This window comes from Chiroxiphia lanceolata, chromosome 5 (assembly GCF_009829145.1).
Source record: "Chiroxiphia lanceolata isolate bChiLan1 chromosome 5, bChiLan1.pri, whole genome shotgun sequence".
Classification (NCBI taxonomy): Eukaryota; Metazoa; Chordata; class Aves; order Passeriformes; family Pipridae; genus Chiroxiphia; species Chiroxiphia lanceolata.
The window spans coordinates 56,678,785-56,691,886 of NC_045641.1; the positions used below are offsets into that span (position 1 = coordinate 56,678,785).

At 37.8% G+C, this 13,102-nt stretch overlaps 2 protein-coding genes across 8 annotated transcripts in view; one reads left to right on the forward strand and one right to left on the reverse strand.

Moving 5' to 3' along the window:
• SYCP3 (synaptonemal complex protein 3) lies at window positions 1-11,570 on the forward strand. Of its 5 annotated transcripts, none has more exons than XM_032688511.1 (9): window positions 1-64; window positions 2,052-2,195; window positions 3,340-3,415; window positions 4,426-4,460; window positions 6,619-6,736; window positions 7,742-7,841; window positions 8,598-8,696; window positions 10,385-10,489; window positions 10,625-11,570. In XM_032688511.1, exons 2-9 carry the CDS (start codon window positions 2,066-2,068, stop codon window positions 10,676-10,678), a joined length of 717 nt encoding a protein of 238 aa, XP_032544402.1. In that variant the 5' UTR covers window positions 1-64; window positions 2,052-2,065; the 3' UTR covers window positions 10,679-11,570. The 5 variants fall into 5 exon arrangements, with proteins under 5 accessions (XP_032544402.1, XP_032544398.1, XP_032544399.1 ...); XM_032688507.1 differs by lacking the exon at window positions 1-64 and adding an exon at window positions 71-311 and having other exon boundaries at window positions 2,049-2,195; XM_032688508.1 differs by lacking the exon at window positions 1-64 and adding an exon at window positions 71-311.
• CHPT1 (choline phosphotransferase 1) overlaps window positions 9,722-13,102 on the reverse strand; it is a 22,023-nt gene continuing 18,642 nt past the window's right edge. For all 3 annotated transcript variants that reach the window (XR_004357189.1, XM_032688505.1, XM_032688503.1), the window contains one exon: window positions 9,722-10,704. Coding sequence is in view for 2 of the 3 variants with exons in the window: in XM_032688505.1 (XP_032544396.1) it covers window positions 10,660-10,704 (45 nt within the window). In the remaining variant the exon portion in view is untranslated. The remainder of the gene's footprint in view (window positions 10,705-13,102) is intronic.

Below are 13,102 nucleotides of genomic sequence, written 5' to 3' on the forward strand. Positions count from 1 at the left end.
GAGGCGGCACCGCGTCCCGCCGTGCCCCTCAGCCTTTGTCGCCCGGGACAGCCTCGGGAGGAACGTGAGGGCTGCGGGGGGCGCAGAGGGGCTTGGGGCGAGCGGAGTCCCCTGCACTGCGGGAGGGTGCGAGGCGCCCTGTCCCTGCCGGCCGCGGGTGCCCTCGGGGTGAGGCGGCTGAGGGCCCGAGTCTCCGCCGCTGCCCTGAGGTGGAGACAGGTGGGTCCCCGCGGTGAAAAGCCCCACGTAGGAAATTCACAGAAGCCCCGTTTTGTTTCATGTCTTTTTTGGGGGCAGGGTGAAAAAGAGAGGTGAGTTTCTCAAAAAAAAAAAAAAAATTACACAGCTCGGGATTGAAGATCCTTGAATCGGCTAAAACAGATACACAGCATTGAACGAGGGCTGCGAGGGGGGCGAGGTCGTTTTACGCCTGTGGGGGGGACTGGGGAGTCCTGCTTTGTAAACTGCTTCTCAGGACAAAGCATCTGTATGTCAGATAAAATACGTGCTTGCAGTAAAATGTTGAAGTGTTTTGGCAGCCCAGAAACAGGCACAGCCAGATGCCGCACCAGGACTCTCCTCTTTATATCATGTTTTCAACAATCACAGTAGTTGAAAAGCAGATCGAGTGTTGAAAATTCTCTCTCATTTGAGGATAATTTTAATGCAAGGACTTTTGATTTGTCCATTTAAAGAGGTTTTGCTTTTGTTTTCCAAGACACTTGTAAGGTCTAAAAATCTTCGTACCACAGAGAGAAGTATCAACCTCAGAAAAAGCTGGGTATTACAAAGCAGTGTTCCTTAGCTTAGCGTGTTCATGTTACACAGATCCATTTAATGTGTGGTTAAAAAATATTTTCACAACTGTGGACAAATAATTAAAAAAAAACCCCACAGAAATAGGAAACTGAGGTGTGTGAGAGCTGTTAATGTTGGGGTGACTTCACAGTCATGGAAATTCAAAAGACCTTTACTGGAGTTCCCAGTTCCACTGTGTGAACTTAATTTTCAGATCCGTCTGTGCCCTGGCTTGTGGAAAACCTACGTATATTTGTAGCTGTGTTGAATTGTGTCTAGAAGGAGAAGTTTACCCACTACTGAGTCATGTCTTGCTCAGTTTGGAAAACAGGGTACTAGCAGCTGATATCTTTCCATATTCCAAGGAATTCTGTTACTTTTAAAGAATTTTTAAAAGGAAATGTCATGTGACGACTTGAAATACCTCATAGCTCTTGCTATGAGAAAAAGATAACAAGAGGAAATATTTCAGCAAGGATTCAGTAGCTTTCTATTTCCTGTTGTATTTGTGTATTATTGCTATTGCTGATAAAATGCTAAGGGAAAAAATACTTTGTCACTCATGCATCTAGTGACTACAACTATGCTCTTTCTCGTCTAAATAGATTTTTTTTCTTCTTGAATATTTATAAAAATATACAGAATATATAAAATTACTGTTACTGAAGTAAATCAATTAATATTTTTTAAGAGAGTAGCGTGTGTGTAAAACGTTTGCCAACATAGAAATGGCATTAGTTACATTACAGAGTGCAGAGGCATAATAGCTATAAAGAAAGATAATTCAGAAGCTGAAAGTTGCCCAGGACTTTTAAAAATGGCATAAGCACTTGTATATTTGTCTCTATAGTGCGGGATGGCTTGTAGAATCACGTTGTTCTTTATGGTTTACCATTTCTATATTTTGTAAAATAGAATACTGTCATAGCTTTTGGGTAATGCAGTACTGGATATGACAAAATGTATAACAAACATGGAAGGTGAGCAGGCAGGCACCTTAAGAAAATGGACAATTTACTTCTTTTTCAGCAGATTCAAGTGTGTTCCTATTAGCTCTGGCATTTTTTTGTATTGAGTTCTTAAAACACCCCTGAACACCTCAAAACTAAACCAGTTTGACTGCTTACCTATCCTTACAGGTGGAGACTGTTACAGAGGTATCCATGACAGGTCCATATAAGCATGAAAACGTATTTATCTTCAAATTAGTGTGGGGAAAGTTATGTAACAAATACAATATGCTGTTTCAGCAGGAAAAGATCTCATTATGGCACCATCAGGAAGAAAGCATGGAGGAAAAGCTGCTAAACCAGCACCGGAAGAACAGACCCTACCTGCCTATGACTTTGAGGAGGATAGAAAAGAACTGAGTGGATCAGAGGAAGATATTAGAGAAGGTGCTTATATGCCCTTTTTTAGCACATTTTTAAAATGTGAAGTTTATCACATTCCTGACTGTGAATAGAAAGACTGTGTCAGCCGGTGTCTGAGCAAGCAGGGTTTATAATGCTTAAGACAACCAACCTCCTGCTGTGTGCTTTTGATTGGTAAGAGGAGGGAACCCAACAGAATAGCTCTGTGTAGTGCACTGTTATGTCTTGAAATTACAGGTGGAGTCCTCAACAGAGTAGAACGTTGCTACATGATTATGTTACCTCATTTTAATGCCATATCCTTCTGTCACCTGGCTGCACAGAACACTGTGAGAGCGGGACAGAGCAAAGAGCTCTGCCTGCTTGTATGGAGTACTGAGTCAGATAAGGTAGTTGGGAGTCTGGCAGGTTTAAAAGCACTTCAGGAAGAATCTGAACCAAAGAAAAGAAGAAGTAGAGAAAGCTGAGGCAAAAAGAAAATAAATCAGACAAGGGATTCTTGTTTAATTTTGAGGGAGTGTCATAAAAAAGTGGACTTCCTTAAAAATACAGTTCTCATTCATCACATGCTAGTTTTTTGTAAAGTTTGGTGCAACTCCACTTCTGAATTTTTATCTTTCAGCAGTTATCTCTGTTTCTTATTAATTTCTCCCCTTCATTTGTTTAGACTAAATTCCTGTCCCACTTATCCCCGCCTTTAACAGAAATCTGGTAGCCAAGGATTTTTTTTTTCAAAATAATATAAATATATATTTGTGATTTTGCTTTTTAAAAGTTAGAGAGAATTTCAGTGCTCATTGTACAGTAAAATTCTAACAGGTTGGGCTTTTTCGATTTTTACGTTATTTTTACCTTTCTGGTGATTGTTATATTGTGGGTTGTGACTAATGGGGTAGTAGGGGACAGGGAAAGTAAAACAGGTTGGGACCAGTGTAGAGGAACTCAAGGCAGTGCCTGCTCAAATCTGGCTTTGCAGAATAATTCACCACCATCTGTCAGCTCCAGAACCAAAATTTTAGGAGCTGCATGTGTTATTGACAGGAACTGAGACCCATGAGACATGTTCAGAAAAGTGGCATTACAGAAAAGTAACTACACTTTTAATAACTCCAACCACCCGCACAAAACAGAAGGTATTGTTGTAAGTATTTCTGTAATTTTTCTAAAGGCGACACACCAGTAATGGACAAGCATGGAAAGAAAAGACCTTTGGCGCCTACTCACGTGGTTCCAGATGATGTGGGGTAAGGTTGGGTGTCTAAGGTGGGGTTTTTTTTTTCCAAAATAAGCAAGCAGATACCAATTTCAGTTATTCACTATGCTTGTTTTGCTGTGTTTGTTTTTGGTTTGGTTAGTATTCGATTCAAAATCAAGTGACAGACAATACAGCAGTGGTAGGTAAAAAAAGAAAATGTAACATTTTAAAATGAGTAATTCTGCAGTTTCTCTGTAGATATTTTTGAACGCAAATGAAAATTTGATATATTTGTGTGAGTTTTTAAAATATTTATTTCTTTTAAAAATATTTGTTTTATCCTAAATTGTTGATAATTTCATTAAATTCTGTTATTTTTTCCTCTGATTTTAGTTGCTTGAAGATATTACCAGTACTTTGAATGATCCAAATATTGCAAGAAAAATAAATTCTTTTTACAGATGAATCTTATTAAATTTAATAATTATGGGCAGTGTAAATGTCATAAGAAAGTGTATTTTCTGAAATAGTTTTGTAGGAGATTTCAGCTGTTGAGTTGAAGATACTGTTTTTACTGTATTGTACCACTGCCTCGCACACTGGTGTTATCATCTTAAAGGTGCTGTAAAAAGAACCTTGATATTATTTACCTTGGATTTTTCTTACTGTGCCCGTCATGCTATCTGGGATGGCACAGACTTGTTTCATTGGATGTTCCAAATACTATTTGTGTTTTCTTTTTGTCTAGGGAATAATCAATCTTATTTACTGAATGCCCTCACTCAAGACCCTTTAAATGCCTAATAGTGTCTTTTTACTGGAGCGTAAGTTAATAGATTCCAGTATTTTTTTTTAAACAAGCAAATCAGTCTTAAAAAGAGACCTCTCACAGGAGGAGAAAAGGAGTATAATTATATTATCTTGTAGAGCAGTAGCAGCTCTGTGACTGCTTACAAGTAATAGGCACGTGAATAAAATTAGTTTTAAGCATATAAAACAGGTCTTACTCTAATTTGCCCAGAAAATGGGCAAATAAAAATTTGAAATGCTGTTTTCTAGGGGTGAAGTACAGAATATGCTGGAAAGGTTTGGAGGTAAGTACATTTACATTCTAATAAATTTAAAAAAAAAATTGCAGAATTGGCAGTAATTTCTTACCATAACATAACTTTCAAGACTTACGTAAAATGAACAGTCTTTGTAGCATTTTTCAGCATTTCTGAATAAAGCCAGTTTTCAGGAAAAAAAAAGTTATATCTAAGTAGAGCAAAGAGAAAGAAGAAAGGGGAATAACTGCACATAAAGTAAGTATTATGTAGGTAACTACAAAGGAAAAGGGAAAGATGCATGAGTGCTTTTGATAATTCCAATTTTAAGATGAAGTTTAAGAGGTAGTGAATATAGAGAAAAGGGATGATGATAGCTCTTGTTCTCACTCATTTTTTTGTTACACTGACATGGAGGATACTGGAGATTGCGGGACTTGAGTGAGAAATAAGGGGCAGGTAAATGTGAATATAAGCAGTTAAGTAGAACAAATGGTTCTAATTCTAGACAAGCAACTTTGGAAGTAAACTTGAGCTGCAATAGAGAATGAGAGAGTAGCCTGTACTCAGCACCTTCAGAAATTTAGAGAATAGGGAATCAGCACTTAAGAGAATTTTAGAAGTCATGATGAGTATGAGTTTATAGAAGAGCCAAATAATGAGGGTAAGTAATGCCAGTCACCTAGTGATGAGAGATTTATGCATGTCACTTAGTAGGATTTAGTATAGTCATAGTCAGATCCTCAGATGGCTTTACTTACAGTTAAATTACCAGCTGAATTCTAGATAGCTGATGGGTTATAGAAAAACCACCTTTCATTTGTAAAGAATGTGTAACACCTATCACAGTGTAAGAAAACATCAAAAAGCCATGGAAGGAAGGGAAACCACCTTAATGTCAGTATTCCATACTCAATAGCTGATTAATACTTTCATTGTAGGTAATAAAAAAGCTGTACAGAGTCATTACTTGCATGTCAATCTTAAAGTGAAAGAGGAGTTAAAAGGATTCCTTAATGCACGAATTAAGACCTTTTGCTGTCACAAAATTACATATTTTGTATTATATAATAGAATACTATCGTAGGTCTGGCAATTTAGATAAGAGGAGGATGTTAAAAAGTTATGATTGCTGGTAATTTAAGACTTAAAAAAGGAAGGAAAGGAAGGAGGGATGGAAGGAAAATTAATGGATCAGAGAGAAGATGCTGTCTGCACAAAACAGTAGGTTTGGCATTAGAAGGGGCAGATGCCTCAACAAATTAGAGAGGTTTGACAGGTGTTTCCTGAAATCTATAGTGAGATGGAAAAGAAATTACTGTATTAACCTTAAACTATGACTTAGGTCTCCAAATGTAAATTAAAGTGAAACAAACACACTAACTTATATTATTAAAAACTACTGTCTCCGAAGTATAAATTACACTTTGTTGTTCATTCAGTATGTTCACAAAGATAGTAGCCACATACTACCTTTAATTTCTTTCTGAAATCCAAGTAATTTGAATATTACTCTGAAACAGGTGTGGTTTTTCTAGGAAAAATATACTTAAAGTGTCAGCATAACGAGGTCCTTCAGACCTTGAAGGTCTGGAAACTCTGAGCTAGCACCACAGTCACGCAGCTAAACTCATGAAGATTTTGATGATGTTACTAAAATATCCTGAGATACTAAAGAGGAAGTTTGTGCAAGGTATCTCTAGCTTTGAATGGAGAATTTACAGGCTGTGAGATGTCCAAATACAATGTGCCTACGCAGTGTGAATTGACTGGGTAGTGCTTCCAGTGCTCCGAGAATGTGTGTGTAGTCCCTGCGTAGGTGATACCTTGGAAGTGCATGTTGGACCACAATAATCAGTAGGGAAGGCCCCAGTCTCAGTGTACCAGAATGGAAGCACTGCAGCTGCCCTGAGTTCAAGGCACTGGAGTTTGAGTTCCCTGTGTGTGTCAGTTCAAAGCCAGTCTGACACTGGACCCACCACTGGCCTGACAGAATCAAAGCAGCTACAGCTGAGTCTCACATCACAGTGGGTCCTGTTTGGTCTGGCGTCTGAGAGAGGTGGCACTCAAAGGCAGTGCTACACTTGTTGTGGGGCTGGGCAACGTTTCTTTCCCTTAGAACACACCTCATTTGCTTCTCAGTATTTTTAATAAATGGCACAATGTATCCACTGTGCTTAATTTCTAAATATTCTTTGACTTTTAGCTGACATTAACAAGGCTCTCTTAGCTAAGAGAAAAAGATTAGAAATGTATACAAAAGCCTCACTCAAAACCAGTAACCAGAAGATTGAACACGTTTGGAAAATGCAGCAGGAGCAAAGGTAACATTTACCCTTGTTTTTCAAACCTGTGGAACCAGACTGCCTTTTTTGTCACAGCATGGATAGTTATTCTGTCTTCTTGCAATTAAATGTCAAGTACTGTATCTTCTAGTTCAATATCTGCTCAGGACCTCTGCTGCCTTCAATTGTGTCCACTTTGCAAAACTGACAGTAATAGTTTAGCATATTTTCTTTTGAGCAGAGAAACCTAAGAATTGGAATTCTGAGAGCAAGGTATGTTAAAGAGCTGGTTTTATTTTTATGGAAAGTGACCTTTGATGTTATTTTTGTCTTTTAAAACAACGAGGAGGGTTTTTTCCTCTTTGGAATTTTCTGTTTCTACCTGAAAACTTGAAAAAACATTCAGTAAAACTTTAATGCTATTCAGGTTAAGAAAGAAAATAATTTTCACCCTACATAACACTTCTCTCCCCTCCTAAGACATATTTAATTACTACATCTGATACTACAGGTAGAGCAAACTGAAAAATGAGACAGCTAAAAACTGAAAGTCAGCAATACTTACAACTGTCTTGTGTTGTTCTACATATATATGTGTATATATATATTTATCTAAAACGTCTATGGACAAAATTTAAATTTCCATAGAGAAACTTAGATCATCATAAACTCATGAATAAGCTGATCAACTTTGCGTTAAAAACCCCTTAAGTTAAAACAAAGATCTGTAATTGGGTTAGAAGAACTTGGTCAGAAAACCTGACACTGTTAGGAAGAAAAGTTGTTATATTTCTTTTTAACCTGGGTTTTGTATGTGAGTGCTGTCTCCTTATATGTATATAATCCATATTCACTCAAAGTGTGCGTGTATATGTGTGTTCAGTTTTTCAAAACACACATTATTCAATTAGGGTCAGATGTCTAAATAATCCTGTTTCTTTATCTATGTCAGCTTTTATCCTACTCCACGTGTATGCTGAATCTTAGCTTTCCTTGTAATTCTTGATAGTATTTGTCATACTTACAGATAGTGTCTGTTTATAGGCAGAAGCTCAATCATGAGTTCTCCCAGCAGTTCCTGACTTTATTTCAGCAATGGGATGTAGATGTGCAAAAAGCAGAGGAGCAGGAAGAAAAACTAGCGGTGGGTTTCCAGCGTGGCATGAGTTTCACTGTATTTTCACAAGAAGGGAGTACTGCTGTTTAGACACTCAAAAAATGTAAAAACACTTCATGTAATGTAAACAAATATATGATTATGTTTTACAAAGAGAGTTGCATTTATAAACTTTATTGAAAGTTTATAAATGGCACTAAGTGATGCCCTAGGCCAGCATATGGCTTGAGAAAGAAAGATGTGTGCCATTTATGGAGAAGAAAGATGTGTGCCATTTCTGTGCATCCACAGCCTTTTGGTTCAGGGAACAAAGGAATAATGGAAAGTAGTTTTTTCTTAAAAGTAGTTTGCTTAAAAATATGCCTGGATGTAGTAAATGTAAGAGAATTTGATAACTGAAAGGGAATAGGAACCATGCCACGGAATGTAATAAAGTGATGCTGCTGTATTTGTTCTTCCAACACATTTGCAAGTTTTGCTTTTCCCCAGGCAGCACATCTAGGCAGCACACTAAGGAGCTGCAGGGGATAGCAAAATCCTCATAGGATTTTACAAGGGTAATTCAGGTTGTAAGGGACCTTAGGAGGTGATTCGGGGCTTAATCCAGTCTTCATCTTACTTTTATTACCAAGAGCAAGGGTAGCTTTCTGGGCACAGATATTCAAGGCGCAGATTTTCCAGTGAGGGCAGAATCTCTGATTCTGGAAAATGACATTGGTGTGCTGTCCAAGTGCTTTGGTTAACAACTAATGCAATTACGTTTTCCTTTTGCTTCTACTTCAGAATATGCTTCGTCAGCAACAAAAAGTTTTTCAACAGGCAAGAATAGTTCAAAGTCAGAGACTGAAAACCATAAAGCAACTCTATGAGCAGTTCTTAAAGGTACAGTAAATTTTTTCCTTGGAAGGCAGCTGATTCTTGTCATATCACTTAAGAAAGCTGTAGTAATTTAGGTTTTTAAATTATTTGGTATTTTTGTAACAAAGTAGCTACATACTACACAGCAAGCAAAAAAATATTTTGAGTATAACTCCACAAAAATTTTACTTTTTAGTTAAAAAAAAAGGTTTTCCCCATTCATTTTACACCAAGAACAAAACACTTCATTCCCAGAATGTTCTTCCCTTGCTATTTTTCTAAGGTATTTGAGAATTAAACTGTGAGGAAAAATGAAAATACCCTAAATGATTGATTTTATAATGAATGCAAAGGCACAGCACCGTAGAATCACTGAGGGACTGAGGTTGGAAGGGACTTCTGAAGGACATCTGGTCTTGCCAGCAGACAGTATAGGAGGGCTGTCTAGAGCTGGTTGCTTGGGACTTACCTCCAAATGGTTTTTGAGGATCTCCAAGGATGGGGACTCCACAGCCCCTTGGGGCAACCTGTTCCAGTGCTCAGTTACCCTCACAGGAAAAGCATTTCTTGACACTGAGAGGGAACTTCCTTTGTTTTCAGTTTGTCTGTCCTTCCTGGTCCTGTCACTGGGCACCTCAAGAGCCTGGAACCAGACCCAGCACTCCAGGTGTGGCCTCGCCAGTGCTGAGTAGAGTGGAAAGATCACCTCCCTCGACCTGCTGGCAACACTTTTCCTAATGCAGCCTAGGAAACTGTTGGTTGCCTTGCTGCAAGGGCACATTGCTGGCTTATGTTCCATTTGGTGTTCCCCAGGACCTTTTCTGCCAAGCTGTTTTCCAGCTGCATGGCCCCCAGTATATGGGCTGGATTCAAGTCCATCAGTTTCTGATAAACTTTAATTTATTCTGTTCAAGTCATTTTCTAACTGGTCCCATTTTGAAATTTCAGTTAGTTACAATAAGCTTGGGGTTTGGTTTGGTTTGGTTTGGTTTTGGGGTTTTTTTCCAAGTCTGGTAGTTTAGGAAAATAAATCTGAAATAGAGCAACTCTTAGTTTAAGACAGTCAAAATTTATAGAGGATATTACAGAAGCATTAATAACTATTCCAAAATGTCAAAAATGTCTTCATCAAAGAGGAAAAGCTGAATAGTAGGTCAAGTATTACTTTGATTTTTCTCCTCAAAGATCAAAAGGTAGAAGTCAAGCCTCAAATATGCTTAAGTAAATGTAAGTTAAAGAACATGCAACTAGACACATACACAGAGGTAGGCATAATTGTAGGTACAAAAGGGAAGATAACCAGTGAGTTTTATTTGGGGAGAAGTGTGCAAAGACATGTAATGGGTTTTATAATCCTTACTTCAAGTCCCTCAAGGTTGCCATAATATTGAACTCCTAGCATTCCTGACAGATGTCTGCTCAAGTTCTTCTTGTGGAACTCTTAATTAAGATGCAGAATAACTACCTAAGACTTCACAGAAACTGACTGGAGGGCACCATTTCCTTCACAGGGTCCACATTGTTAAAATAGGAATGTAGGCTGGAGTGTGAAGTCCTGTATGATTCCTCTGTCAAGTCTGTGACAAAACTAATCAATTACCAGTGATCGCTGTAAAAATTAAATTGTAGTAAGAAAATGAATGATTGGTTTGTTTTAAATTAACTCTTTGAAACACTGAGGAGTTCTGAATTAAGATTATCCTTAACTTCAGAGCATGGACGAGCTGGAGAAGAGCAATGAAAATCTTCTGGCAGGTGCCCAAAATGAACTCCGCAAAGAAATGGCTATGTTGCAGAAGAAGATTATGATGGACACCGTAAGTATCAGATCTCTGAAGTTAGTTACATGCAAAAATAGAACATTCTATTAAAAGTCATTTGACATTCATTTAATTCAAAGGACTCATATTGATATGGCATTTGTTCAGTATTATCTCCTTTTCTCGTCACAGCAACAGCAGGAGATGGCAACTGTTCGCAAGTCTCTTCAGTCCATGTTATTCTGATGGCTCAATGGAGAAACAAGTTGTACCTAAGTAACATGACACAAGTACAGGCATTAGCCACAGAGAAGGATGCTGAGCTATAAATGTTTTAAGGTTCCTATTAAAGGCTTTTTCGGATTGTTCTAATCTTGTGTCTGATAATGTTGTAAGCACGTATATTATTAAATTGTATTAATGGGGGGGGCAGTATGGACCCCAAACTGTCTGTCCAATTAATTTTTAACTACTTAATATTAACTTTCAATAGCACTGGACTGTTAAAATTGTTTCACTTTTTCTAATGCCAAATTGTTACAATGGGCAGAAGTAATAAAAAACTACAATAGCCAGATTTTACATATTAACTTTAGGCCTTTAGGTAAATTGTGCAAATAGAAGCATTTTTCACAAGATGCAGATTTCTGTAGTTTCAGCATTTAGTCAGCTAACATATCAGCAGTTATAAGTTCACAGGGTATTACATAGCTCATGTAAGATTGTTTAATGATGTGTATTACAGTAAATTAAAGTAAATTTTGTTAACTCCTTTGTTACGCTAGGTATTTAAATATCCTTGTATTAGTAAGAGGTTTATGAACTGCTGTAATTTGTCCAGAAAACACTGGGGTTTTTTTAGTTGAACGATGAGCTTTATGTATCAGCTCTAGTAAGCATAATTGAACATTATGCATTTGGGGGTATATACTTCTTGTAGAGCCACTGCAAGAAGATGGGGTAGATTTACCTTATTTACTTAGTCCAAGCTATTACAAGCCTTTGAGATGGAATATTACTTTTTGCAATCCCAAATGACTAGCAGTTTAGGGAGGCCTGAATTTTAAGGGTAAAGCATTTGTCTTTCATGTATCTCATTGCAGTAAATAAGTATAAATTAAACAATTGGCTTAGTGTGCATGCAGTTTGTTTCTACAGCAAACCATTACACCTGAATATCCACTTTCACAAATTAGGTAGCTGCTCACACATTTAACACTTTGATTTCATACCACAGTAGATAAAACAAAAACCATCCACACACCCACACACACAAAAATGGGATGTTTTCATAACAATATATTTCAAAACCATATCCTTCTCCTCAGCTTACTAGCATTTTTAGTTCAGAATCAAGTCAACTGATGGTTCTTCAGTTCTGGAAGTCGGATTAGAGAAAAGTAACCTACAGAAACTTCAGCTATCAGGTTGCAACTGAAGTTGAATAAGAAACCAGTATTGAACTCCTTGTTCTGCCCCTGCTAGCATTCAGGGAAGGAGCAATTATGGAAGTTACACTGTTACAATGATGCAAAGGCAATATGGGCCTCTCTTGGGTACCAGTAACTAGGCCGATTTGTAACTATGCTGCTGGGTCTCAGCCCTCTAAGGACAATTAGATGCTATGAAATAGTTAACAGATTTTGCTTCCTATCTTCAATAGGTGGTTATTTGTTAGTATTTCCTCCTGTTTCTGGTTTTATTTGTTAGCATTGACTCACATTTCTGGTTTTCTAAGTGATTCCTGCATTGGTTTCCTGTCATCCACATGCCTCAATCATATCCTTAGAATTACTTACACCTACTATGACATGACATAGTTTTGACCATTGTGGGGAACCAAATCATCTCACTCTAAAGAAGGTGCCTGTGTCTTTTCATCAGGTGGTTGTTTACAGTATTCTTTTCTATTCACCCATGGCCTGGGTTCAGGCTAACTTCATGTGTAGATGCTGTGTCTCTCCCAGTCTCAAACAGGAGTAGTAGGATTCATTCAGAATTGATGTGAGTCACTTAAGAGTTCCAGTCCTTTGGCAGTAACTATTACAGTTATCCCTCAAGAGTATCAGTAAATTCTTGTTAGTGTGGTAGATGCTATTTTATTCTCTCCAGATTAGCAGACAGTACACCCTGAACACCTCAGGAAGTTGTTCTGAATTAGTGTGCAGCCTGGAAGCTGCAGTGGTAGAATTTTTTTAAAAAAATCACAGCATTTTTTATTGAACAGTTCAGGAAGGACTTCATGAACTCAGAGCTCAGATACATATCAACAACTGAAAGTAGTAATGGACACTTACATTCAACAGCTTTTTACATAAATCGTATTCAAATAGTACCTCTTTAAAGGAGCTTAAGGGGTTTGAGTGCAAGTCCTGATTTGTCCATGCAGATAATAAGCTACTTTTCTCCAATGACAACAGCCCCGTAGTTAGGCACATTATGTTAGCCTGTGGGTCTGGTCTTAAAGAGACAGGCTGACAGTGGGTCTGACTTCCTGGTTTGGAGTTTTACACTGTGGTTTAGTTTTGTGCTGTTTTGTTTGGATAAAGTACAGCGGTAGCTACAAGAAAATTAGATCGATTATAAGGAAGATGAACACAGTAATAGCAAAAATACCACACAGGGAAATACACACGGGTGGGTTGCATTGCTAGAGCTGCAGTCATTTAA